At 34.8% G+C, this 24,983-nt stretch overlaps 1 protein-coding gene across 5 annotated transcripts in view; it reads left to right on the plus strand.

The window, feature by feature from the left end:
• The window catches only part of PXYLP1 (2-phosphoxylose phosphatase 1), a 73,930-nt gene that overhangs the window by 40,593 nt on the left and 8,354 nt on the right, over positions 1-24,983 (plus strand). For all 5 annotated transcript variants that reach the window (XM_056793680.1, XM_056793682.1, XM_056793684.1 and 2 more), the window contains 3 exons: positions 9,191-9,322; positions 16,486-16,644; positions 17,004-17,130. In XM_056793680.1, the coding sequence (XP_056649658.1) occupies positions 9,244-9,322; positions 16,486-16,644; positions 17,004-17,130 (365 nt within the window). In that variant the 5' untranslated portion in view covers positions 9,191-9,243. The remainder of the gene's footprint in view (positions 1-9,190; positions 9,323-16,485; positions 16,645-17,003; positions 17,131-24,983) is intronic.

Here is a 24,983-nt window from a genome sequence, read left to right on the forward strand (position 1 = left end):
CTGTGGCACACTGCTTACAATGTGTCTGGCATCCTTCTTTACTTAGTCCCACAACCACCACCCTAGTTTAGTTTAGACCCACACCTTTTTACTGTATTGTTGGAATAGGCACTTCTTGGTCAATTCAGTCTAGATTAATTCAGTCTAGATCTAGTCAATTCATTCTAGATCCACTATCAGATTAATTTTCCTAAAACAGCTTCAATAATGATACCTACCTTCCCTTTTAGTGGTTCTTCATTGTCCACATTGAATTGTCTACCACAAAAAGTCCATAGTGTCTGCTGGGCATTCAAGGTCTTTCTTAACTTTGAAGTCAACAAGCATTTCTTAAGTGCTTTCTTACTAGATATATTTAATTTTTCACCATGTGATAAACACATACAGAAATAAAGACTTGGAAGACCTGAGTGTTATTTTTTCAGTTCAACTTTACTGAACTTTTACTATGACATTGTGCTAACAAAGAAAGGTAAAAATAATCTCTGCCTTCAAAGAATTCACATTCTACTTAGGGAGGGATAAGTTGCAATCAACACTGTACATACAAGATATATAGAGGGTAAATTGTAAGTAATCTCAGAGGAAAAGCACTAGCTGTGGGAATTAGTGGGAGTAGGAAAAGATGTCCTAATGTTTTTTCTAATTCTTTTCCTGCCACCTCCCTAAAAAGTATATTCCTCTTCTCCTTTCTTTTCTGAAGATCAAGACATAACAGAACCACTCCCAGGTCTTGTCTAATTGGATTCCCTTTTTGAACTTTGATGATGATTAATAAGGTTGGGAGGGACACATTTATCATTTTCTCATATTTCAATGTAAGCAATTTATCCTTTTTTTTTAGTTCCTCATGATCGTTTATTCATGTTTACCTTTTTATGCTTCTCATTTCTTTGTTTCAGAATTTCTCTCTAGCTCGAGTATTTTTATCAGGAATGTTTGGAAGTCCTCTATATTTTATTAAATATCTTTTTTCCCCCTTTGGTAGTATTCCTCTCAGTTTTTCTTAGAGTATTTCTAGAAGGAAGGTCTGGGCTAGTTATTTTCTTGAGGTATTTGTGGAGGAGAGTAAGTAGGAAAAATATGCAACAGAGCTGGAGAAGCTGGAACTGCTGAGCTATCACTCAAGGAGAGCATTCTAATTGGAATGGTGACCAGGAAAGACTGTTGAGAAGGATCTGACAAACTGAAAAATTGGGTCTCTTTGTCTTGAGACAGAAAGGAAGAAGGATAAAAGTTTAGCTCTCTGATTCTCTCTGTTGTACTACAGTGACTGAATTTCAAGACCTGTTAACCAATTTTCCCAAATCTGAGCTATATTTCATCATCCTCCAACCTAGGAATTATTCTAGTATTAGGGAAACCCCAACCCCTCTTTCCCTCCATCTTTTTATCTTTCCCTTTCTCCCAAATAAACCCCTTGCTTAATCTTAGAGAAGAGCAAAGAGTATTTTGAGACACCATAATACTCACTCTGAGTTGATTTTAGAGAGACCAACAGAAGAATCAACTGGAAAGGGAGGGAGGAAGGGAGAAGGGACAAGGAGGGAGGTAGTCAGGGAGGGTAAAGGTAGAAAGAAGGGAGGAAGGGAGGAGATTGGCAGATCTAATTTTAAATTATCATTTCTACTTAAATAATCCTCTTATTACATATTGCATATAGTATCATTCCAGGATCTCAGGGACAGGCCAGGGATATGTAAGCTTTTAGAGTTCCCCAAGCCGTCTAGTTCTAGGCAAAATAAATTTTGTGCCTTCTGGATTTGAGCACTGCAGGTTCCCGCTGGAGGCTTGAGCAAGAGTAGATTGCTGTTAGCAAAGGAAAATAATGAATGTTGGAGGGGATGTGGCAAAGTTGGGACATTAATGCATTGTTGGTGGAGCTGAGAATTGATCCAACCATTCTGGAGGGCAATTTGGAACTATGCCCAAAGGATGTAAAAGACTGTCTGCCCTTTGATACAGCCATAGCACTGCTGGGTTTGTACCTCAAAGAGATAATGAGGACAACGACTTGTACAAGAATATTCATAGCTGCGCTCTTTGTGGTGGCAAAAAATTGGAAAATGAGGGGATGTCCTTCAATTGGGGAATGGCTGAACAAACTGTGGTATATGTTGGTGATGGAATACTATTGTGCTCAAAGGAATAATAAAGTGGAGAAATTCCATGGGAACTGGAACAACCTCCAGGAATTGATTCAGAGTGAGAGGAGCAGAACCAGGAGAGCATTGTACACAGAGACTGATACATTGTGGTACAATTGAATGTAATGGACTTCTCCATTAGTGGCAATGCAGTGATCCTGAACAACCTAGAGGGATCTAGGAGAGGGAACGCTATCCACATTCAGGGGAAAAACTGTGGGAGTGGAAACACCAATGAAAAGTAACTGCTTGATTACATGGGTCAAGGGGACATGGTTGGAGATGTAGACTCTAAATGAACATCCTAGTGCAAACATCAACAACATGGAAATAGGATCTGATCAAGGACACATGTAATACCCAATGAAATTGTGCATCGGCTATGGGAGGGGTGGGGGAAGGGAGGGAGGGAAAGAAAGTGATTCTTGTAACCAAGGAATAATGTTCTAAATTGACTAAATAATAAAAAAAAAGAAAAAAAAGGTAGATTGCTGTTAGACTCTTTTCCTGTCAGGCAGAGGGAATACTCTGTTGGTTCACAGTGGTTGAACTATTGGTTTCCCTTTAGCCAGGGATTCCAGCCTTGGTTATTACTTGGCAGGCTAGGCTAGAGGTAGTAATCGAGACTTGTTCTCTGAGAACTTGAGGTTTCAGCCAAACTATTGCTGCTGTTTGCTTCTGAACTTTCTCCTTTACTTGTACACCCTCTGAACTCTCCCTTCCTGGGAATACCACCTTGGTCTCCTGGACCCCTTCTCTTTTTGTCTTGGATCTGTGACCAGAATTTAGGATAGTGATTGACAAAGTTGGCAGTTCTCACCTGTCTGAGTTAACACTGTCCCAAAAAGGTTCTGGAGGTGCCCTGGCATGGGTCTGGGGCCCACTCTTTTTTCTGGTGCACAAGTCTCTTCCTAGTCCTTTGGGGCTTACATGCTTCTGGTCTTACCCCTTCCCATTGACCACAGACCTCCGTCTCTCTCCGTATGATAAGTTGGACTGAACAAGTGACTCTTTGTGTATTTCCCCATCAGGACACAGTGTTGCATTTTTAGACCTATTTTGAGGAACTTGTAGAGAGGGGAGCTTATTTCACTGCTTTTTAAAACTTTGCCATCTTGGATCTGCCCACCACTTCCTTTCCTTTCACTTTTTTTCTAAAGGAGGTGTAATCTGACTTCTATGAGTCCTTACCATTCACCTAAGAATGCTCTCTAAATTTGCCACTCATCTCTTAATTGCCAGATCTAATTCCTTAATCCTCATCCTCTCATTTGACATTGTTGATTAGCTTCTCCTCCTGGAATACTTCTTTCTGTATTAACATTTTAGTGACACTGTTTTTTCCTTATTTTCCTGGCTCACTTCTTTTTCTCAGTCTCTCTTGGTGGATCCTCTTCCATGTCACACCCAGCTATGATAGGTATCACTTTGGGTTCTGTTTAGGGTCTTTTGTTCTCTCCAGAGGTGTCAAACTTGGGGCTGCTTGGCAAAATTCCTTAGTGTATCCAGAACCAGATTAAAATGGAATTGGGAAATATTTAGTACCATAAATAAAAATAAAATACAACACAGATTGTGTTAATTTGTGTTTCTTGAGATCAGTATACTGTCCAAGGGATCCACATCTATTTGAGTTTGACATCACTGCTCTATATCTTACTTGATTATATCATTGGCTCCAAAGGATTCTATTATCATTTCATGTAAATGATTCCCAGAATTTCCTTCCACCCCTTTCTTGTTAGCTCCAATTTTGAATCACCAGCTGTCTTTTGGACATCCTGAATTGGATGTCCTGGAAGTATCTGAAATTAATTATGTCTAAAACAGAACTCATTATTATTTCCCCTCCCCAAACCTCTCTTCTAACCTTCCCAATTATTGTTGAGGATACTTCCATCCTACCTAGGCTTACCGCTTTTTGGTGTCATTCTTGACTCTTCACTGGCACTCATTACATTTATCCAAACCATTGGCAAATCTTGCTATTTCTACTTCTACAGATTTCTTAAATACCCCTTTACTCCACGCAGCTGTTATTCTAGTTAAGGATGGATTGTCTTGTTTAATTGATTGTTGTATTGGTTGTATTGATTCACAGCTCCACTATGAATGTGCTAGTATGTCAGTCTGTTCCCATCTTTTGGCATCTTTACCAATTTTCTAGGAGGGAAGTGAAACCTCAGGATTGTTTTGATTCGCATTTCTCTTATTACGTGATTTGGAGCATTCTTTCTTATGACTATTAATAGTTTGCTATTCTTCTATTGCAAACTGCTCTTATACCTTGATCATTTAAGAGTTAGGAAGCAATTTGCCTTTTAGTTGATTTCCCTGTTTTAATCAAGTCTCTATTTCGACACTAATCCATCCTTCACTCAGCTGTCAAAGTGATTTTCCTCGAATATAGGTCTGCCCATATTAATCCACTGCTCGATAAATTCCAGTGCCTCCTTGATGCCTTTAAGTTCAAAATAAAGTTTTCTGTTTAGCATTTAAAACTCTTCATAACCTTCCTCTTTCCAGGCTTCTTGTACTTTATTCCCATACATAAACTCAACAGTTATGCTGCACTGGCCTACTTGCTGTTTCTCTCCCATAGTGGCCTGTATCTTTTCACCCACTGCACCCAAGGGCTGGAATGCTTTTTGACTTCACTTCTCCCTCTTAGTTTCTCCAGCTTCCTTCAAGACTTAGCTCAAATCTCACCTACAAATTGGTCAAGTCACTTAATCTCTGATTGCCTGGCAAAAGGATTCACAGATCTACTGTAGAAGGAAATGGCAAACCACTCCAGTATCTTTGCTGAGAAGACCCCATGGAGAGTTATGGTTCATGGGGTCATGAAAAATTGGATATGGATGAACGACTGAACAACAATAACACCTTTAAGCAGGAGGCTTTTCTCAGGCTGCTCCATTGCTGGTACCTTCTGATACTGCCTTTCATTTACTCTGTGTATATCTTGTACATAGTTTTTTACATATTGTTGCTTAGAATGTGAATTTATTGAGTATTACTCTGTTCTTTCTTTGTTTATTTGTGGCTTAGCATAGTGCTTGGTGCACAGTAAGTGCTTAATAAGTGCTTTCAGACTGACTTTAAACAAATGTCAAAACTTATACATCAAAATGAGCTTTGTTTTTCAAAAAGCTTAACTTGGAATGCTATATACTTTCTCCCCAAGATGCTGACCTTGCTTAAAACATTTGTGAAATGCTTTTTTTTAGAAACAAAGTATTTGTGTCACTCCTTAAGAATCTCAGATGTGTTCTTGTGAATAAATACAATGGAGACAAATCTTTGTTTTTTAAGGGTGGATTTGATTTTTTGTAAATAGCCAAAAACATTTTAGTGTGATATCTGATGAATAAAATAGATGAGTAGTTTTTTTTGTCAAGGTGGTATAACTATAGAATGAGAAGGATTTCTTTTGTGGGTCTGGAGAATAGTCTGTGAAGGTAATTTCAGAACAGGAATTCCAAAAATGTTTTGAAAATGGCAGCATGGTTGGAATAAGTTTTGTAAGGTGAGTTTCTGAAGAAAAAAAACACATGGCTTGTGCAAATTCTGGTATGTTTATTTAAAAGAGCAATCTCATAACCACATCCTACTCAGGATCACTTGTGAGGCACAAGTAATAACATGGCTGATCTGGTTAATTTCTTTAAGAAAATGATAAATTATAGTTGAGTTTCTGAATAGTCTAATATAACTTAGGACCCAGAACTTTAACTCAGAGTTTACTTGGACTGGGTACAATCTTGTATAAGCTTTCTTTAGCTTATATCCTCTTTGAGTTTTTCCCTGAGAACATCAGAATTTGGCTCTTTTTGCCTTTATCTGTCATCTCTCCTGGCAACATCAGAATATGGCTCATGTCTAATTCCCTAAGAAAAGGTAAAAGATCCTCAGCTCTCATGTAAGCCCTTAGACTAACATATAAAATATAGGACAGCTTAAGGTCATAAATGTGGTGAAGCTCACTCTCTCCCCTTCCTCCAGAAGTAGTCTTCCAGACTTAAAATAGTATTCTAAGATTGAAGCTGTCCCTAAAGGAGAAAGAACTGGGAGGCCATGAAGAATCAAATACCTTCTTGCTCTACAGCAGTAGAGGTCCTGCCTTGTTCCTTCACATTATGACTACTTTTTATGACATTTCTGACTCCTTGGCTCTTCCTAGAAGTTCCTTTTTATCTTCTGAAGCATTGGTCCAGGAGCTTGTCCCTTGAGTAGTTCTGCTTCCAGGGATATTTGTAGGCCATTTTCTCTATTTATTACCCTTTAAAGCTCAAATCCAAGGGCATAGCTCAGCTTTATACAACTCTTTGATTTTAGTCATTCATTCTCCTATAAGTGAACCATTTAGGTTTCAGTTAAAGGATCCTTGCTCCATCTAAGTATCAAATGTGTGATGTCAATGAGATATTATATCTTCTATAGTTAGATGACATACCAAATGCTTTCAACCTTGTCTTGGTCACATCCTAGATACTAGGAAAGTAGTTTTGTGGTAAACTTGGATAATTATGTTAAGAACTCTTTCTAAACAAAGAAGTGGAGCTGTGTGACCCTGGGCAAGTCACTTGACCCCCATTGCCTCACCCTTACCACTCTTCTGCCTTGGAGCCAATACACAGTATTGACTCCAAGATGGAAGGTAAGGGTTTAAAAAAAAATAAACAAAGAGGTGGAGCAAATTTAGTTCTATTAATTATCAACCGATCCTATTTGGCTCACAAAAAACTGGTTATAAGCTTGATTTAAAGTATGTAATCACTAAGGAATAAAATGAGTTGAAATCACTTTCAATTAAATTACTGTCCAGTTTTATATAAAAGGGGGAAAAAGGTAGAAAAGGGTAAATAAAAATAGACTAAAGAATTTAAGATATCTCAGATTCAGTTCTGTTCAACTTTAAATCAATTTTATATGCCTATTAAATTTACATAAAACTAAGGAATTATTAAGCTATTAGATGACAGAACTGAAACTAAAAAAGATAAACCCACATAAGGTCAAATAGAAAATCCATTATTTAGGTTAAAAAATCAACTTCCCAGGTATGGATTGGAGCAGAGGTGGTTCAAAAATACATGTAAGAAAAGATCCAGACTTGTTTGAAATTTAATATGCATCAAAATGCACATGGAAGTGAGAAAACACATCGGTGAAAAAGAAGTCTATAGTGCTGGACAAACTGTATCTGAATTATTAAGTTCTGAGTACTACTGAAAAAGATGACAATTGATATAACAGAAAAAAATATGAGGGGGGCAAAGGACTCAGGTTTCAATCCCAAAATCTGCCATTTAATTTCTGTAGGAGCTTGAATATATTACTTAACCTCTTTAGGCCTCAGTTTTTTAATTGTTAAAAGGAAATTTTGGACTAGATGATTCTCAAATTCCCTTCTAGTTTGAAATTTATGACCCTAGTAGTCCAATTTTGATCATATATAAAGTAGGGGCATTTTTGTACACTCTATTATTTGACACAGGTTCACCTCCTACTATTCAGAACGTGGCTTCTAAGCCTGGAAGTGTGCAAAAAAAAAAAAAAGGGCTCCATGGTAGTTATGATAGATGTTAGAGAACTCATTCACAAATTTTTACTCAAAGAATGACTCCTTATGACCTCAGTTGTATTGTATAAAGCTTGTTTTAACTGTTGATACAGTTATAATTGGCTTAGATATCTGACTTTTCAAAGTTTATAGAGCAGAAAGGGAGAGCTGAATAGACATAGCTCACTGCCAATAAGTAGGGTGAGCTTGTTACCAAACAGTGTTACCCAATGGAAGAATAAGCTTTCAGGGAAGGGACAATTTTCTTTGTCTTTATAGGCCCCCTCCCCCATATTTCAGGTACTTAATAAATATTTATTAAATTGAATTGAACAAATAGAAGTGACCCCTGTGAGATTTACTAATGAGGGCAAAGACAGAAATATTCTAAAAAGCTCACAAATGAACTGGAAAAGAAGTATCCTCAAACTTCTCATTTCCCATCTGAAATGCTCCTATTTTGGATTTCTTTGATTTTTCCACTATACACTAATCTGGGAGCCCCTCCCCCCCAATTGCTCCATTCCCTATTCAGAAGTACTATCTTTTTTGAGTATTTTTTTTCTTATCACTTAGCACAGTACTTGGCATATAGTAAGTGCTTCATAATTGTTCTTTGACTGTCCAGTTTACTGGCCTGTGCAAATAGCCTTTTCAGTACCTTCTAAGGACTTGCCTGCATAGCATCACTATAAATAGAGCCATAGACTGTTGGAGAGGACTTTCGAAAATACTAAATCCAGGGGCAGTTAGGTGACTCAGTGGATTGAGAGCCAGGCCTAGCTAGGGACAGGAGGTCCTGGATTCAAATCTGTCCCCAGATAATTCCCATCTGTGTGACTCTGGGCAAGTTCACTTAATCCCAACTACTTAGTTTTTACTGCTCTTCTGCCTTGGAACTGATACATAGTATTGAATCCAAGAAGGAAGGTATGGATTTAAAAAAAAGGGGAAGAAAATACTAAGTTTATTCTCTTATTTTATAGATGAGGAAACTGAAGCTAAGGGAGATTAAGTGATTTACACAAAATCACACAGCTAGCTAGTATCCTTGTTCCTGATAGGTGCTGGAGGCACAAAATGTGAAAAACAACATAGTCTCTGCCATTAAGAAGCTCATAGGAGTTTATAATTTATTAGTATATAGTTTTTGGTGTCAGGAAAATGCATTAAAAGTTAAGGGTTCCACAAAAATCGTGAAAGATTAAAAAAAGTTAAAAGTTTAAAAATGGAAGTTCTATTATCTGAAAAAAAATGACTTACAGGATGATTTATTTTCTTACAATGCCAGGATTACTACATTATTATTTTTAAAGCCTTTCTGAATGGAACAAACAAAAGCAATGGGAGATTTTCTGTGGTCAGGCACTAGTTTTTGTCTGCCAACACAAAGTAATAGAATTTTTTTTTGGTCCAAACAGTTGACATATTTAGTTTTCCACCCTTTAACATATGTTTATTGCCTCTTTTATTCTAGGCCATGCTTCCAGTTTGAGGTGAAACCATGAAGAGAAAATAGAACGAATAATAATGCTTTTCCGAAATCGTTTTTTGTTGCTGCTGGCCTTGGCTGCTTTACTAGCCTTTTTGAGCATCAGTCTGCAATTCTGTAAGTTTGTCATCTCTCTCACTCTTTTTTTTTTTGTCTTTATATTGCAGAGTATGTCTGTATGGAAGAAATGATTGAGGTATTCATTCATTGTTTATTCCTCTAGTGAATAATGAGGTGTAGTAAATCTGAGCTCTGTTGTTTTTAGAATGTGAAAATGGAAAGTGAGTGAATATCTAATCTAGCTTGTTTTATTTGCATTTGTAAATGGTTTAATTCTCCTCTTCCTTACATTCTTTTGACTAATTGTGACCTCATTATTCCTTGAACACAAGCCTACTAGGAATCACCTGATTGATCCTAATAGTCTTTTACCATCTTACCTGTTTCTGAATCTGTAACTTTGTGTGATAGCTGACAAAACAAATTCCACACACGATCATGAATCTTACCTATACTTTGCCCCTCAACAAATCAATTCAGGTAGGTACCCAGACATTTGGTATTACATATGTAAATGAGGAACTTATATGGACATATATCATTCTTATAATCAGTCTAAGAGAAGATTCATGGGAGTGAAATTTCTGCAGCAAATTGAATTATGGGCAAGAGAGCACAGTGGAATTGTGAAGGGGGGATCTCTGAGAATACTGTGTAGTTTGGGAGAAAACAAAGAGTTTGGTATGAAATGACTAGGTGGGCAAGTTTTTGTAGTAAGTTTCTTTCATTAACCCTTAGGTTTATAATGGATGCTTTAAAATGTTATTGTTGATAATAAAGTTATTAAAATATTATTTTATCTTGTTAAAAAAAGGAAAAGGAATGGACTCTCATAGCTGGTTAATGAATTTTAAAGTATAATACTTTAAAAGGTTTGAGATGACTCAGTAGTTTGTTTATAACTTTTCATTTAAAAATTTTCCAGTCTTTGCTTGGAGAGGGTGAATTCTTAGAGTCAACTCTGATTTTTATTCTGAAAAGTTGACAGGTACTAAGGGGTAAAAGCTCGAATAAAGGTTCATTTTATCCTTCATTTCTGTTTCATGAGTTGGTTTCCACGTCATTGAATTGGCTTGCTTGTTTTGCTTATATAACTCCACTGAAAGTAACTTCTGTTTTAGGACAGTCAATTTTTTAAGGCATACTTTTATAGGCACATTTTGCTGGGTGAATTATCCTCTGTACAAGCACTTTTTTTGGGGATATATTGGTGATACGGAAACATCAGAAATTAAGACATGAATGTTTTTGCTTCGGTTCTTCTCTTAGGTAAACTATTTATGGAAACTTGTTTCTGCATTTCTTCCATTATTGTGGAAATTAGGTTTATCTACTTAGCTAATTTTGAGTGTAATGGTATAAGAAACTGCATGGTGAAAGTTCACTCAAGTATGCTACCTCTTAAATTAAGTGAATTTTGCATTAATTTTTTTATTAATTTGTGGATAGTGAATTAACAATATAAATATTTTTTAGGTTGTATAATTATGGATAATATCTTATGAAAGAGTATGTTATGATAAGAGAATTTATTTATTCTTGTTTTAATATGTTAATTGTTTTATTTTTCTGTTATTTTGAATAGAAGTAAGTCATCATGCTGTTTAAAATACAAAAAAAATCATTCTCCTTGTGTGTAGAGGTACAAAGAGTTATAAGATACTGTCCTTTTTTTCTTTTTTCTTTTTTGGGCAAGGTAAATTTACAAAGTCCCTCTACTACTGATAATGAGGAAATTAGATTTATTTACATCCATAATCCTGAGTATCATGATTAAGAAAGATGGTGAAAGTTTAATTAAGTTGGTTTTCTGTATGAACTGAAGTCTTCAAGTATGTCACTTAAATAGATTTTGCCCCATTATTTTTGTTGATTAATTTTTGAATATGGAAATAACAAATATAATTTTTCATAGCTTTAAATAACACTTTGAGATTTTAAGTTTTTGAATTATGGAACTTGTGTTTTCTTGCCTTCAATTTCCATTATTTAATACCAGTTTTAAAATCTAAATAACTGAACCCTTGAGGATTAGTATCTTTCCTAGATTTCACAAAGGACTTTTCCTCACTTCTCTTTAATGCAATTCTCATATAATTCTGAGCATTATAGTTGCCTATTATTATAGGTTAGCCCCTTCCCAGGCTGAGCTTTATGAGAGCAGGGCTGTTATATCTTCCCCAGTGCCTGACCACGGCTGCTAAGTAGATTCTTAATAAATATGTGTTGAATTCTCAGATTCCTGATATTTTAGTCAAAATTTAAAGACATATAAGAAGTAAATGTCTTTTGTTATTAGGACAAAAGATACTTAATTGACCATTGCCTGAAAAAAAGTAATTGCTTAAAATGAGCAGTAAAAAACCAAAAACCAACACTTATATATATGATAGCGACCTTAAAGACTTAGGGATTCATCATGAATCATTGCTTTATTTTTGTTTCTGCTTTTCACTTGTAGGTGATTAAATGCCATTTTCATGCTTTAATCTCTTATTTTCATTTTTAGTTTTACTCTGTTTCAAACATGGATAAGAAAGACAGCCACTGGTCAGTTTCCTTAGCATCAGCTCTATCTTAATATATGAATTACTCTTTAAATAAACACAGGTTGAACTTCAGTAAATATTTAAGTGCCTATTGTATACAAGGCACTTTTACCTTCAAGAAAATTAAATAGAGGGTCCTGGGTCTTCTTCATTTAAGTTCTTGGGCTCTGGTACATAGATTTTGTGACATCCATTTTGCTTACAAAGAGGCCTGTTTTGCTCACTTTTTACTTATGGCTATGTTGCCAGAAGTTGACTTTAGTAAATACCGAGTGAGTGTGTGAAAAGCCTGGTCACCCCTCCCTTGGTACCCTCCTCTCTCCAAAAGGGCCTGGCCTTTGTACTAAAGTTCTTTGTGTATTTATTAGTGGATTGATTAGGAAAATATTGAGAAACTAAAAATGAGGGCCATGAATTAGCCATTAAATCTGATATACTCTCTAAATTGCAGAATTTTGTCCTTAGTTTCAGAATTTTGAGCCAGTCTTTGCCAATTTAGTCTCTTCCTTTATCTAGGGTAATCTTAAAATCTCTAATCTTGTTTCCTTCTTTGTTTTGGCCACCTATCCTTCAAGGCCTGCCTCCACTGTTATTTCTTCCTTGAAGTTCATTTTTTAGAGCTCCTCAACTTGAAATGCTCTTTCTCCCTTTAGAGCTTTGCACTTGTGTGGTACTTATCGTATTCTACTCTGCATTATAGTTACTTGTGTACTTATTTTTGTCTCCCCAATTCCACTAGAATATAAATTCTTTGACACAAAGGCCCTTATCTTATTTGTCTTTGTATTCTCCCCAAAAGCCTATATAGCTCACTGCTTTACATGTAAGGGCTTAATAATTATTTGTCAGAAGTAACAACTTTAACAATCCACTATCACAATTTTTGTGTTTTGGGAAATATTTCTCATACTTGTTTCTGTCTTGTGGTCTCATTTTCAATTTTCATCCAGTAGAATAACATTTTTTTGGTTATGACTTGTAGACTGAGTCCCTCTAATAATATAAGTATTATTATTATATGTGTACATAATATAATATAATAAATATAAAATAAATAAAATAAAAATATTTAATAATTATTTTGAAAGAATCAGCCTCCATGTATGTAAGATAACAGTACAAATTGGAATAAGACTCAAAAATGGTTTCAAAACCATTGTTACTGGTCAGAATTTTTTTCTACAGTATTGAATGAAATCTGTTTGTTTTCTTACTTATGATTTCTTAGTTGACTTTTCTCAATCCTCATTCTCCTTGACTTATCTGTATCCTTTGGAACTGCTGATCACTTCTTCCTCCTTGATATGCTCTTCTCTCTAGATTTTTGGGACACTACTCTCTCCTGGTTTTCTTCCTACCTGTATGACATCTCTTTCTCTGTCTTCTTTGCTGGATCATCTTCCAGATCACACCCTCCAGCAATAAGTGTCCCACAGGGTTTTGTCCGGCTTCCTCTTTTCTTCTTCTATACTGTTTTCATTTGGTGATCTTATCAGTTTCCATGGATTTAATCACTATGCTAATGATTCTAAAATATTTCTGTCTTATTTCAGTCGTTCTGCTGATCTTCAGTCTTTCATCTCCAACTGCCTTTTAGACATCTTGAATTAGATATCCGGTAGATATCTTAAACTCAATTGGTCCAAAATGGAACTTATCTTTATACCCTGTATCTTACCTTCCCTGTTACTATAGAGGGCAATATCATCCTCCAGTCCTTTAGACTTACAATCTGGGAGTCATCCTGAATTCCTCATTATCTCTCACCTTCCATAGATACCTGTTGACAAGGTCTGTTGATTTTACCTTTGCAATATCTCTCCATTATTCCTCCTTTTCTCCTCTGATATTACCCCATCTCTAGTGCAGACCCTCACCACCTCATGCATTGATTATTGTAATAGTTTGCTGATCGGTCTATCTGTCCCAAGTCTCTCCCTGTTCCATTCTGTCCCCCACTCAGCCACTAAAGTAATTTTCCTAAAGCACAGATCTGATTATATCATACACCCCTAGTCCCCTTTGCCTTCACCTCCCATATACAGTAAACTCCAGTGGCTCCTTATTGTCCCCAGGATCAAGGTGATCTGCTTGGCATACAAAGCCTTTCATAACTTAGCCCTTTTAAGTCTTCTTATACCATACTCCCTACCATGTACTCTGTAATCCAGTGACACCAGCCTCCTGGCTGTTCCACAAACAAGGTACTGTATCTCTTGGTATTTTCTCTGGCTGTCCTCTATGCCTAGAATGTTCTCCTATCTCTACTGTAACTACTGACCTTTATAGTTCCTTCCCAACTAAAATCCTACCTTCTATAGGAAGCCTTTCCCAACCCCTCTTAATTAAAATGATTTCTCCTTATTAACAAGTTCCTAATTATTCTGTATATAATTTGCTTTCTATATGCTTGTTTTCATGTTGTCTTTTGTATTAGATTATAACTTTCTTGAGGTCAGGGACTGTCTTTTGCCTCTTTTTCATAGCTTCAGTGTTTACCATAGTAGGTGCTTAATAAGTGTTTTTTGATTGATTGATTGATTTTTGAGACTCAATAGAAGAGAGTTGCTTCTGTGCTAATTCTTTGGTTCTGAAATGGAAGAAGTGTATATGAAGAATATATTAATAGTAGGAGAGAGTCATGGAACGGATAAATGTGAATACTGTTTATTTGACAAGTAGAGATAACATTGAAAGTAGCAGCAATGAATGGATTTGAGTTTGCTTACTGAGATTGGTTGGATATGGTAAGCAGTAAGAATTTAGGAAGGAAGGAAATTTTTTAAAAAGTAAAATGATAAGATATTTGAATTTTTTTACACAGTAATTCCAAGAATATTTTCTATTCATTACCTTCATTCTGTGAATGAAACTACTTAATTCTTCATTATTTTTTATTCTGATTTTAACAAACTAAAAAAAAAACATTGAAAGTAGAACAGAAAAGAGGGTTATATATGAAACCATGAAATTTTTTTCGTAAATCTTGCTTTTTTAAAAAAAGTATCAGGCCCAACCGACACATGCCTGTAATCCCTGCTATAGAAGAAGGCCAAGGCTGTAGATTGCTCAAGCTCAGAAATTCTGAATTTACTTGAGTACCAAAACCTTCCAAAATTGTTGTGATGATCAAATGAGATCATGTTTATAAAGTGCTATGTAAATGGTAGTCGCTGTTATTATTATTATTGTTATTAGCAATTTTAGCAGTGGATCTAGAACATATTTTTTAGGGGAATTCTGAGAGAAATCCTTTCTGAAAAATAGTGTTATTGGTTGCCTGTAATGATATATAGCTACTTTAGTTGCTTTGGTTCATCTTTTGTATACTTTTGATTTGAGGTTTCTTATTTGGTTAATTCTTTCCACGGATATTCAGACTATTTCACTTTCTCCTGTTCTCTTCTTATATGACTTCTCAATCTCTTTCTGTAAATACCCCAGAGAGGATTCTCTTCCATACTAGAAGCCCCAGTCATGTTGACTTTGGACATTTCTTCTAATTTTAATACTGGGGAAGGTACTAAAACAAATGATCATATTACTTCTTAGTCTAGACTTACAGATCGAGGTAAAATCCAGTACCTATTTGTTTCGTTGGTCATCAGCAGTGAAGAGAAGTGGTCTTGAATGGGAAAAATCACCTAGAAGAGTACAAGTTGCCTCAAAGCAAATACAGACCTTCTGTGAAGAGCATATTGCATTGACCAAACTAATGTCCTTTAAAGACAGGGTAATAGGAAATAATGATATGGAGAAGCTATAGATAATCTCTAAGATTTAATGTGAAGCTTTATATTTATGCTTCATATTATGTTTTCATTGGCAGGTAACTAAAGTGTGATCTAGTTCTGTGGTTTAAAAAAAAAACACCCTGCAACTGTATTCTTTGGAGTGGAATTAATAACCTTGAGATTCTAGCCTAGAAGCTAAAAAATGGTGGCTGGAGGAGTTCTTATGCATACCCTGTTGTTAAACCAAAACTGTCTAATGAAAGGATTTTATTTAGTTGAATGTGAAGTTGAGTGCCTAAATCTAGTCTGGATTTTTAGTTACTGAATGGATTATGAGTAATATGCAGCTAGGTGGTTACTTTTTGCAGTTTAGAGTCAGTAGTATTTGGAAATATCAGTTCTGGGACCAATATTGTTTAATATAGTTACAAACAAAACAGCAACTTAAATAACAAAACCATAAAAAAAATTCCTCAAATCTTGCAAACCTTTGCTATCAGAGAAATGGAAGGTACTACTGAAAAGCAATGAAAAAGATTTCCAATGAAATAATTCTGACACTGAAATAGTTTCATTATTAATTTCCTGAGGGGGGGGGGGCTAGGTAGATAGTGCATCAAGGTCTAGGCTTGGAGTTGGGAGGAATTGGTTTCAAGTTTGGCCTCAGATACTTTCCAGCTTTATGTGACCCTGGGCAAGTCATTTCATCTTAGTTGTCTAGCCCTTGCATTCTTCTGCCTTAGAATTGATGCTAAAACAGAAGGTAAGGATTTAAAAACAGAAAAAAAATATTTTACTGAACTAAATACAATGCAATTCAGAGAAAAAATTTAAAATATGAAATTTAGAATTACAATGTAAAATTATACCTCATATAACTACTTAATTTCATTGAAATATATATATATATGTATATATATATATATTTTTTTTTTAGTTCACTTAACACCAGTAACGCCAGTCAGTAATGGGATGAATGGTAAAAATCGCAAGAGAATAATGCCTGATCCATTGACTGAACCTCCTGTGGTGGATCCTATTCATGAAGCTCGTATTTACTGCAATATTCCAAGCATTACTGAACGTAGTGCAGAAGGTAGGTTTTGCAATATTGTGTAACAAATTCAATAGCTATAATAAAATACTTTTTTTTTTCCTTTTGAGCTGTTTTGAAGTGGAGTCACAGCATTAAAATTTGTAGGGGTACATGGAGAAATGATGGTAGGAATATGCACTCATTCTACCAGTTTGTTTATCTTAAGTTCAGCTTTTTAAAAATAGTAATGTGCCTTAGTCTGTTTCATGGAAATCAGTGGGTTATGTTGATAAATCATTTTACTTTACAGACAGTTTTTAAAGGAATACTTTTTTGTATTGAAGCATTCCTGTAAAACCTAATATATCTTAATACTATTCCCAAAACTAATGTTTACATTGTATATTTCTTATATATAGGTCATGCACCTTATTATTTCAAGCTAGTATCTGTCCATGTGTTAATTCGTCATGGAGATAGATACCCACTTTATGCCATTCCTAAAACAAAGAGACCAGAAATTGACTGTACCTTGGTTGCTAATAGGTAAGCTGCATTTTTAAAATCCTTTCCATAATTATGACCATTTTTTCAAACTGACATGTTGCTTTTCCTTTGTTTTATATCACCAGATGCTGCTATGTTTTGTTTATACATTTTAATTTTTTTAAATTATAGAGGTAATATTCAGGGTCCTTTTTTTTTTTTTAAAGATGAAAGATAATTTAAAAAATAAAACTAGATTATAAATTCCTTGAGTCAGAGACTCTTGTTTTATTCTTCTTTGTATCTTTTGGATGGTAACATGTTACAGTGCAAAGAACATAATTGAGTGAGTAGGCTTGGGATCAAATCTGGCCTCTGAAGTTTGCTACCTATGTGACTTTTTAACTTTATTTTCCAAGGCCTCAGTTTCCTCATCTATAAAATGAGTTCTTTTATTTTTAGGTCTATGATCCTGTGGTTCTCAACTGATATTATATCTTGCACTTTCAGTAAATATTTGAAAAAATAAATGAAGAAAGCAGAAAGTATGAATATGAAAATTCCAAGGTCTTAAAATTATAATGGTAGTTAACCACAAGAAAAAGAATAAAATGCCAGAAGATGTATTTAGAGATGTATAATATCCATAAGAGGCAGTGTGGTAATATGAATAGTGAATCAGTCTTGGTGAAGTGGAGATTTGGCCATATGATTGACTAATCACAACCTCTCAGACCCCCAAGTCTATAAATGCAGAGCCAGTGCCGTGCCATCAGTGGAAGTAATTTCATCACCAAAAGTTCCTTTAAACTAATAAGATAGTGGATCTGATTTTAAAAAGTACTGAGTGGTCTTTTTTTCAGTTTGATTTATATAGTAGAAATATACAGGAGAACAAAGTATCTCAGTAAATGGAAATGGTAGGTTCAGGATTCAAATTTGACCATGGATATTTCCTAGCTGTGTGACCTTGGGCAAGTCCTTTAACCCCAATTATCTACCTCTTATTGCTCTTCTGCCTTGGAATCAATACACAGTATTGATTCTAAGCCAGAAAGTAAAGGCTTAAAAAAAAGAAAGAATTATAATTACATAATTAAAGAAAAAACAGAAGAAAGGCTCATATCTGATCTGGGTCCATATGGGGCAAATTGAACTGGTATGAGAGTGAGTTCTTTTAGACACCTACATTTGTTTGTCTAGAGATTATTTGGCCTGAATTGAAACTTTTCCCTCTTAATGATGCAACCTGGAACTTCATGTAATTATTAACTTATGCTGATTATTTTCAAGTGTAAAATTTGATTCCATATGTACATAAATTTAGGACTGACTGTTTCAATTCAGTTCAGTTTCCACATCTAAAATGCTTTGGTGAAGGACTCTGGCTTTTTAGCTAAAGTGAGACTTCCCTCCTTCCACTATCAGACAATATAATTTTTAACAGTGAAAACCATACTAAATTTGTCCGAATCACAAGATTATCAGTTTCTTAATGATAGGGACCTTTTTCTCATGCATTTATTTTATATTCCTGAAAGGGCTTGGTACCAGGCTAGATTTTTATAGTTACTTACTGAATTGAATCAAATTACCTCTTGCGGCTTGAATAGAAGAATATTGATTTCAAATTTTACAGAAAAAGATTTAAAAAAGTTATTAAAATGATTTTTTCCAGTTATATGCTTTTTACTCTTGAATAATCATTCCATGAATTTTCATGCATCAATGTTGTTACTTAATTTAAAATTCAGATTAAACTATTAGAATTTATTTTCTGATAAGAATGCTACTATTTTTCTTAGTATTTCTGTGAAGAACTCATTACTTATTCAGTTTATGCTATGCATCATAGACTCTTTAATGGGTATGCAAAATAGCTTTGAGATTTTATATTTGTGCATTAAAATCTGTGATAAAAATAGATACGGTGAAATAAGAAAATGAGAGCAATTTGACATCTGTGAGAATTTAGCATTTTTATTACTTAAAGTATTCAACATGCAAAAAGATTTCTGATGAGGCCAAAGTAATATATATTTTTATTGAAGAAATTTATTCTCATGGATTTGATTAGTAAACACCAAAACTCATAATATGTTTACAAAAAATACGATACCTGAGTTGTCATAGGTTTATCCATAGAGTATATGTAGTACTTAGTTTTATCATTAATTATTGTCCAAGAAAAGGACAGTTATATAGTTGCATTGGGGTAAAGTGAATTTTTATTTGTCCCAATCTCTGGTAGGTCCATTAACCTTAGTATAACAGATTAAAATTTACATGAGAAAAAACTTCTGATAGAGAAGATCAATCATTTTAATTCTATTATTACTTCCTAATTTGATACCTTATCCAAGGTATAGAGGTGACTTTGACTTTTCTTGTAGGTTATACCAGCAACATGTAAGCTCTGGTAAATTCTATATCAAACTGGAAAGCCTTTGAGTGTAGGTCAGTTGACAGTGTTAAATTTTTATTGGTTGTGCTGAAATATTTAATTGGTGGTCACCAGGGATTTAATTTCTAAAATCCCCAAATGAATTACTAAAGTACAATGGAATTATGGTAGTTTATTTTTACAATAGAGGGAAGATATTAAGGGTGAGATAAAAGGGGAGAGAGAGCTCTGGCTTCCTCTGAGCCAGGTAGAAATTCTCAAGCCCCAGCCAGGGGAAAGGAGTCTCAAGACAATGGGCCTTTCTCGGAGGTTCACACCTCCAGAAAGGCAAGGAAACTAAGTCAGCCTTTCACTCACCACGGTGACTGTCTAAAAGGAAAGCAGTCTGAGGTCTCCTGAACAAGCTCCTCCAGGGGTCTAGTTCCATAGCCAAGTGCCTTGACTCCAAGTCTGAGTGTCTGTCTTCCCTCCAGCTCCAAATGACTATCTTCTTCCAGTCTCTCCTCCAAGTGACTGAATCCTTCTTGATCTCTCCATTGATCCTCTCTTTCCTCTATTTAAAGACCTTTTTCTCTTATGTCACCTCCCCTAAATTTTTATGTCTCTCAATCATAGCAGACGCTCCTCTCCAGGACTTTCCACTCAATGTATGAAATGGGTGTTTATGCCTTTTTTAGTTAGTCATACCTTTTGTGGTTAGTTCACCTTTTGTAGTTAGTTAACACCTTTTTGTAGTTAAAATGGGTAGATCTACTTTAAATACTGAGTTAACACTTTGGGGATTAAAATTTAAAAATAGACCAGGGATTACAATTTTATCTTCACTATCAAGGAAGAGCTAAGTACCTTCATTGTTACAATCAGGAGCTAGCCAAATCCAATTTTCACAATCCCCCTGATGATCATTGGAAGATTAGTCTCCACATTGATCATTTAACAGAATCATCTTGTAGTCCTAAAACCTTTCTAACTACACAATGCATTATATATTTCAATTTCTAATAGAAAATTACAATAGAGAGAGAGCAAAAACCAATGTTTTGCTAGGCACATTGACAAAAAGTCAAATTAGGGGTCAGTCCCCTTTGGCATAAAAGTGTACATTTACAATAAATGTTCAATCCCCTTTTGTTCAATGGATTGCACCCAAAAGTTCATTCTGGATCTTCTTGATGCAGTGTAAGTTTCTGCAAGCATCTTTCTTCAAAGAGTTCATTCTCTGGATTCAGGGAGTTAGCAAACTTCTTTTCCTGAAAATTTTCTCAAACAAAATTCTAAATCTTGGATTTTAAAAATAAAAACACAATACAATACCCCCTGAAAAGGGTGTTCATCAACACCTGGATTAACTCAAAGTGGTTGAGTTATGGAGTGTATTAGTCAATTATCAAAAGAAAAAACCCAAAACATAAAAGAAAAATAAATAGAAAAAAATTAAGCTTTTGAGAGAAATAAAAAAGTCAAAATCAGAATCAAAATATCAAAAACTATGTATATAAGTACATATATATGTATATGTATATATATGTATGTATATATTTCTAAAAAAGAAAGAATAGATTCATAACAGACCCTTTTTATTAGGGTCCAATGAAAGTAATTTTTATGTCCTACAAATCTGTAGGGGAAAAAAGGCAGTAATATTTTATTTATCCGTTATAAGTCAGGACTACAGGAAGTTGCCATATCTTAAGAGAGAAAAAAGAACTAGATTTTTGTGGAAAAGGGGAAGTGTCATTCCTTAGTCTGATCTTTTGTCATTTCTCAGGGATAGGGGAGCCAGAACAGTCAATTGTTAGGTACTTTTATAGAAAGTATTTTACAAGTAGTGTAGTTCAAGGAGTCCTGTGCTTTAACATATGTCAAGTGCCACAAGCTTGAGTCTCACACTAGGTTCAAGTCCTTTCATATTGGTGTAGAAGTTCCATCAGTCCCACATGGATTGGTTTCCTTTTGACCTGTGTGCTCTTTTGGCACTTTTCAGGTTAAATCTGTGCTTCTATGTCAGTATGTAGATAAAGTCTGTGCTCCTTTTTTTTTTTAAATCTCATTTCCTAGAATCCAACACAACCATTAATAATAGTCCCATAACATTTATCAATAAGTGGTAGGTTTCCATAGTCTAATGCTTTTTGGGTATGCATTTTTATGCTAAGCAAATGGATATCTTGGTTTATTGCAAAAACCAAAAATAGTTAAAAGAAAATCTTTTCAATACAATTACATATGCTTCAAATGAAAAAAATGAGAGAAAGAAAAAAATAAAATACTCTATGGCACAAATAAAGTGCAATAAATAGTACAGATCCATCAATAGGGAAGTCTTATAATTAATAGTTAAATACAATCAATATATACAATTATTCATTATCAACAGAAGGTATAATCAGTCACAGGTACTGTATTTAAAAAATCCATTTCTTCTTCTTTGCTACTATTTGAAGGGGAGACAAAACTGAAAAGGATTAATATCAACAAAAACAGTAGAATCTAAGGGGAACCACTTTTAGCCCCATGTGGAGGGGTAGTAGCACCCTGAGTATTTTTTGGATGAGCTCCACTTTATATATTATTTAGTATTTTGTTGTGTATGTTCTTTTGTCTCAATTTGAACACTGTCATTTTCCCAATTTCTATTTGTATAGTTTTGATTCCTATAGTCATTATCGTTATTGCTATCAGGTCTAAAATTGTGATTTATCTATGATCATTATTATAGTCATTTCTATAGTTATTGTTTCTAAAGTTGTTATTATTTCTTTTTTCCCATAGCCAGTTCTTACAGACCATCATTACATGGCCTCTTTTTCCACAGTAAAGGCATGTTATTGATTTATCTGTGGATTCCTGCAAAGGGGGTATGGTCTCTCAATGATTTTTCAGTTTTCTTTTTAATATTTCAATTTCTTTTTGTAAGTCTTCCACTGATTTACTGTTTTCCTCATGTCTTTTTGTATGGCCCTTATAAATGTAGATTGCTACTCTCCTCAATTCTTTGAGGTCCATAGAGTCCCAGTTCGGGCAGTTAGTTTTAAAGTATCCTTTTACCACTGAACAACAATTCTTAACAAATTGTTTATGAATTTGTCTAATGTCTCTTTCTCTGGATAGATCAAAGTCCATATATATGTTAACCCATATCAATAAGTCTGTCCATAAACTGAAATGGGGTCTCATCTATTTCTTGTTTGGTGTTTTCAAATTTAGACCATGAATCTGATCTATCAGAGCATGCTCTAATGGCTGTCAATAATGCTTCTCTGGCCTGGTTTAGTTTTGTATAATCTGGTTCAACATTGGGGTTCCAATGTGGATTTTCAGTTGGCCAATAATTTGCTCTCTTTTCTCGCTTCTGATTAGCCAAAGAGATGACTTTATTTTTCTCTCTGTTTGTCAGAAATTTTTCTAATAAAATTTTGACATCTATCCAAGTGGGGTCAAAAGTTTTGAATATGTTCTCCAATCTTTTTATAATTAATATTGGTTATTCCTCAAATGAGGGAAGGTCTTCCTTGAATTTATTTAAATCCTCAGGACTGAAAAGTGTATGTTGTCTTATAGATACAAAGTTCCCATTTTTATTGAAAGTTGGAATTTCCCTTAAAGGGAATAAACTTATATTTGAATTTTCTCATGTTTCTGTCTCTAGACTTCTTGCTCCATTTTCAATGGGGTAGGTAAGAGGAAGGGAAGGGGTGGACAAGCTGAGGGGGAGAGGTTGTGGGCCCATAGTGCCAGAAGGATGAGAGGTAGGGAGCAGTATGGGAAATGAATTGGGCAGAGTGGGAAGGAGGGGCAAAGGAAGAGGGGGCAGGGGCTGGGGGGGATACAGAGGGAGTGGTGCAGGAGGAATGGGCAGGGTGGGAGGTTAGGGTGGAGGGGATGGGGCATTCATCATGGGTGGGGGGAGGAGTGGGTTGGGTAGTAGTAAATTGGGTATGGGAAGGGATGGTTTGTGAAGTAGGAGCCATATTGTGTAGAGCAGGGTGGGACAGAGATTATGATAATGGGGAAGTATGGAGAGATAAGTCACCCCTACTCTGGGATGTTATTGAGTCCTTTTTAATGTTTTTCATAAAAACTATGAGCTCCTGAAGACTTTCCTCTATAAACTCAAGCCAAGTATTTAGTTCCGCATTTTGTTGAGTAGTAGAAGACTGGAAAATGTTTTTTTCAAGGGGAGATTGATACAATTCTCCTATCTGATTCTCTAGCTTATATATTGTATTTTCCAGGTTTCTCATAGAGAAAAATAAATACAATATTACAGCTCCAACAATTAAAATCCCAACCAGGAGCAGTGCAGAGTATAGCCATTGCCATACATTCTCTGGGATTATGAAATAGACAAAGAACAATGTTTGCCCAATTTTTGTTATTTTACTGAAAAAACAGTTGTTAATTAAGTTGTGTTCTGGCTTCAACCACATATTCCTAGAGTCAATCATTAAGTTGTCTGTAATTTTGCCTTTTGTCATTATATGTTGGGTGTGGTCCTATTCACTGCCTTAATCCAATTAATTCTTTTGTGTGAAAAGGCAGAGGGAGACAAGGCTAAAACTTAATACAATCACTCTGTCTAGCAGGGCTCCTTTCTCCAGGTTTTCCTTGCAGCTAGTTAACACCTTTTTTGGTTAGTTCACCTTTTAACACCTTTTTGTAGTTAAAATGGGTAGATCTACTTTAAATACTGAGTTAACACTTTGGGGATTAAAATCTAAAAATAGACCAGGGATTACAATTTTATCTTTACTATCAAGGAAGAGCTAAGTACCTTTATTGTTACAATCAGGAGATAGTGAAATCCAGTCTTTACAACAGTATGTTTTTGGTTTGAGGATTAGTCCAGCTAAATTCAAAGAAGTTTATTACCAGGTTGCCCTAAAGTGGATAGCTTTTTTCTGCCTTTTAAAGATCATCTAATATTTGTCGAGGGGTCAGGATCTCTGTGTAAGTAGAAGGATGACCTACCCTAGTGAATTCATAGGTTTCTGGAATATTGAAGTAATATTTCCATAAGTGGAAATTTCTGAATATAGGTTTCCTTTAAGTGAAGATAATATTGAAGATCACAAACCATCTTTTTTTAACAGAAAAAGCCCGTTAGCCGGTAATTAAATTATTTTTAACATTAAAAGGTATTTATGAACACAGTTGAAAATATGAAGAATTTATGATAGTTTCTGAGAATGAGTATTATTACCTTTTTTCATTTTATGAAAATGTTAATTTCTAGGATTGTAAACATTTATATGCATTAAGTTTTTTGGGGAAATGTCATCTTTGATGAAAAATATATATCCTTTAGTATTCAGGATATCATTTAGTATTAGAGTATACCAGGTTTATTATTAACACATTATAATTTTAAGCTGTACCTTTACAAATTAAAGCTTTGAAATTTAACTTTTTGGTCAGGTTTCTGAAACAGGTTAGTGTGTTTAGATCTATGATTGCATACATTTAAAATTAAGCTGTTAATTGAGCCCAAGTAATGAGAATTTACTGC

This window comes from Monodelphis domestica, chromosome 4, assembly GCF_027887165.1.
Source record: "Monodelphis domestica isolate mMonDom1 chromosome 4, mMonDom1.pri, whole genome shotgun sequence".
Classification (NCBI taxonomy): domain Eukaryota; kingdom Metazoa; phylum Chordata; class Mammalia; order Didelphimorphia; family Didelphidae; genus Monodelphis; species Monodelphis domestica.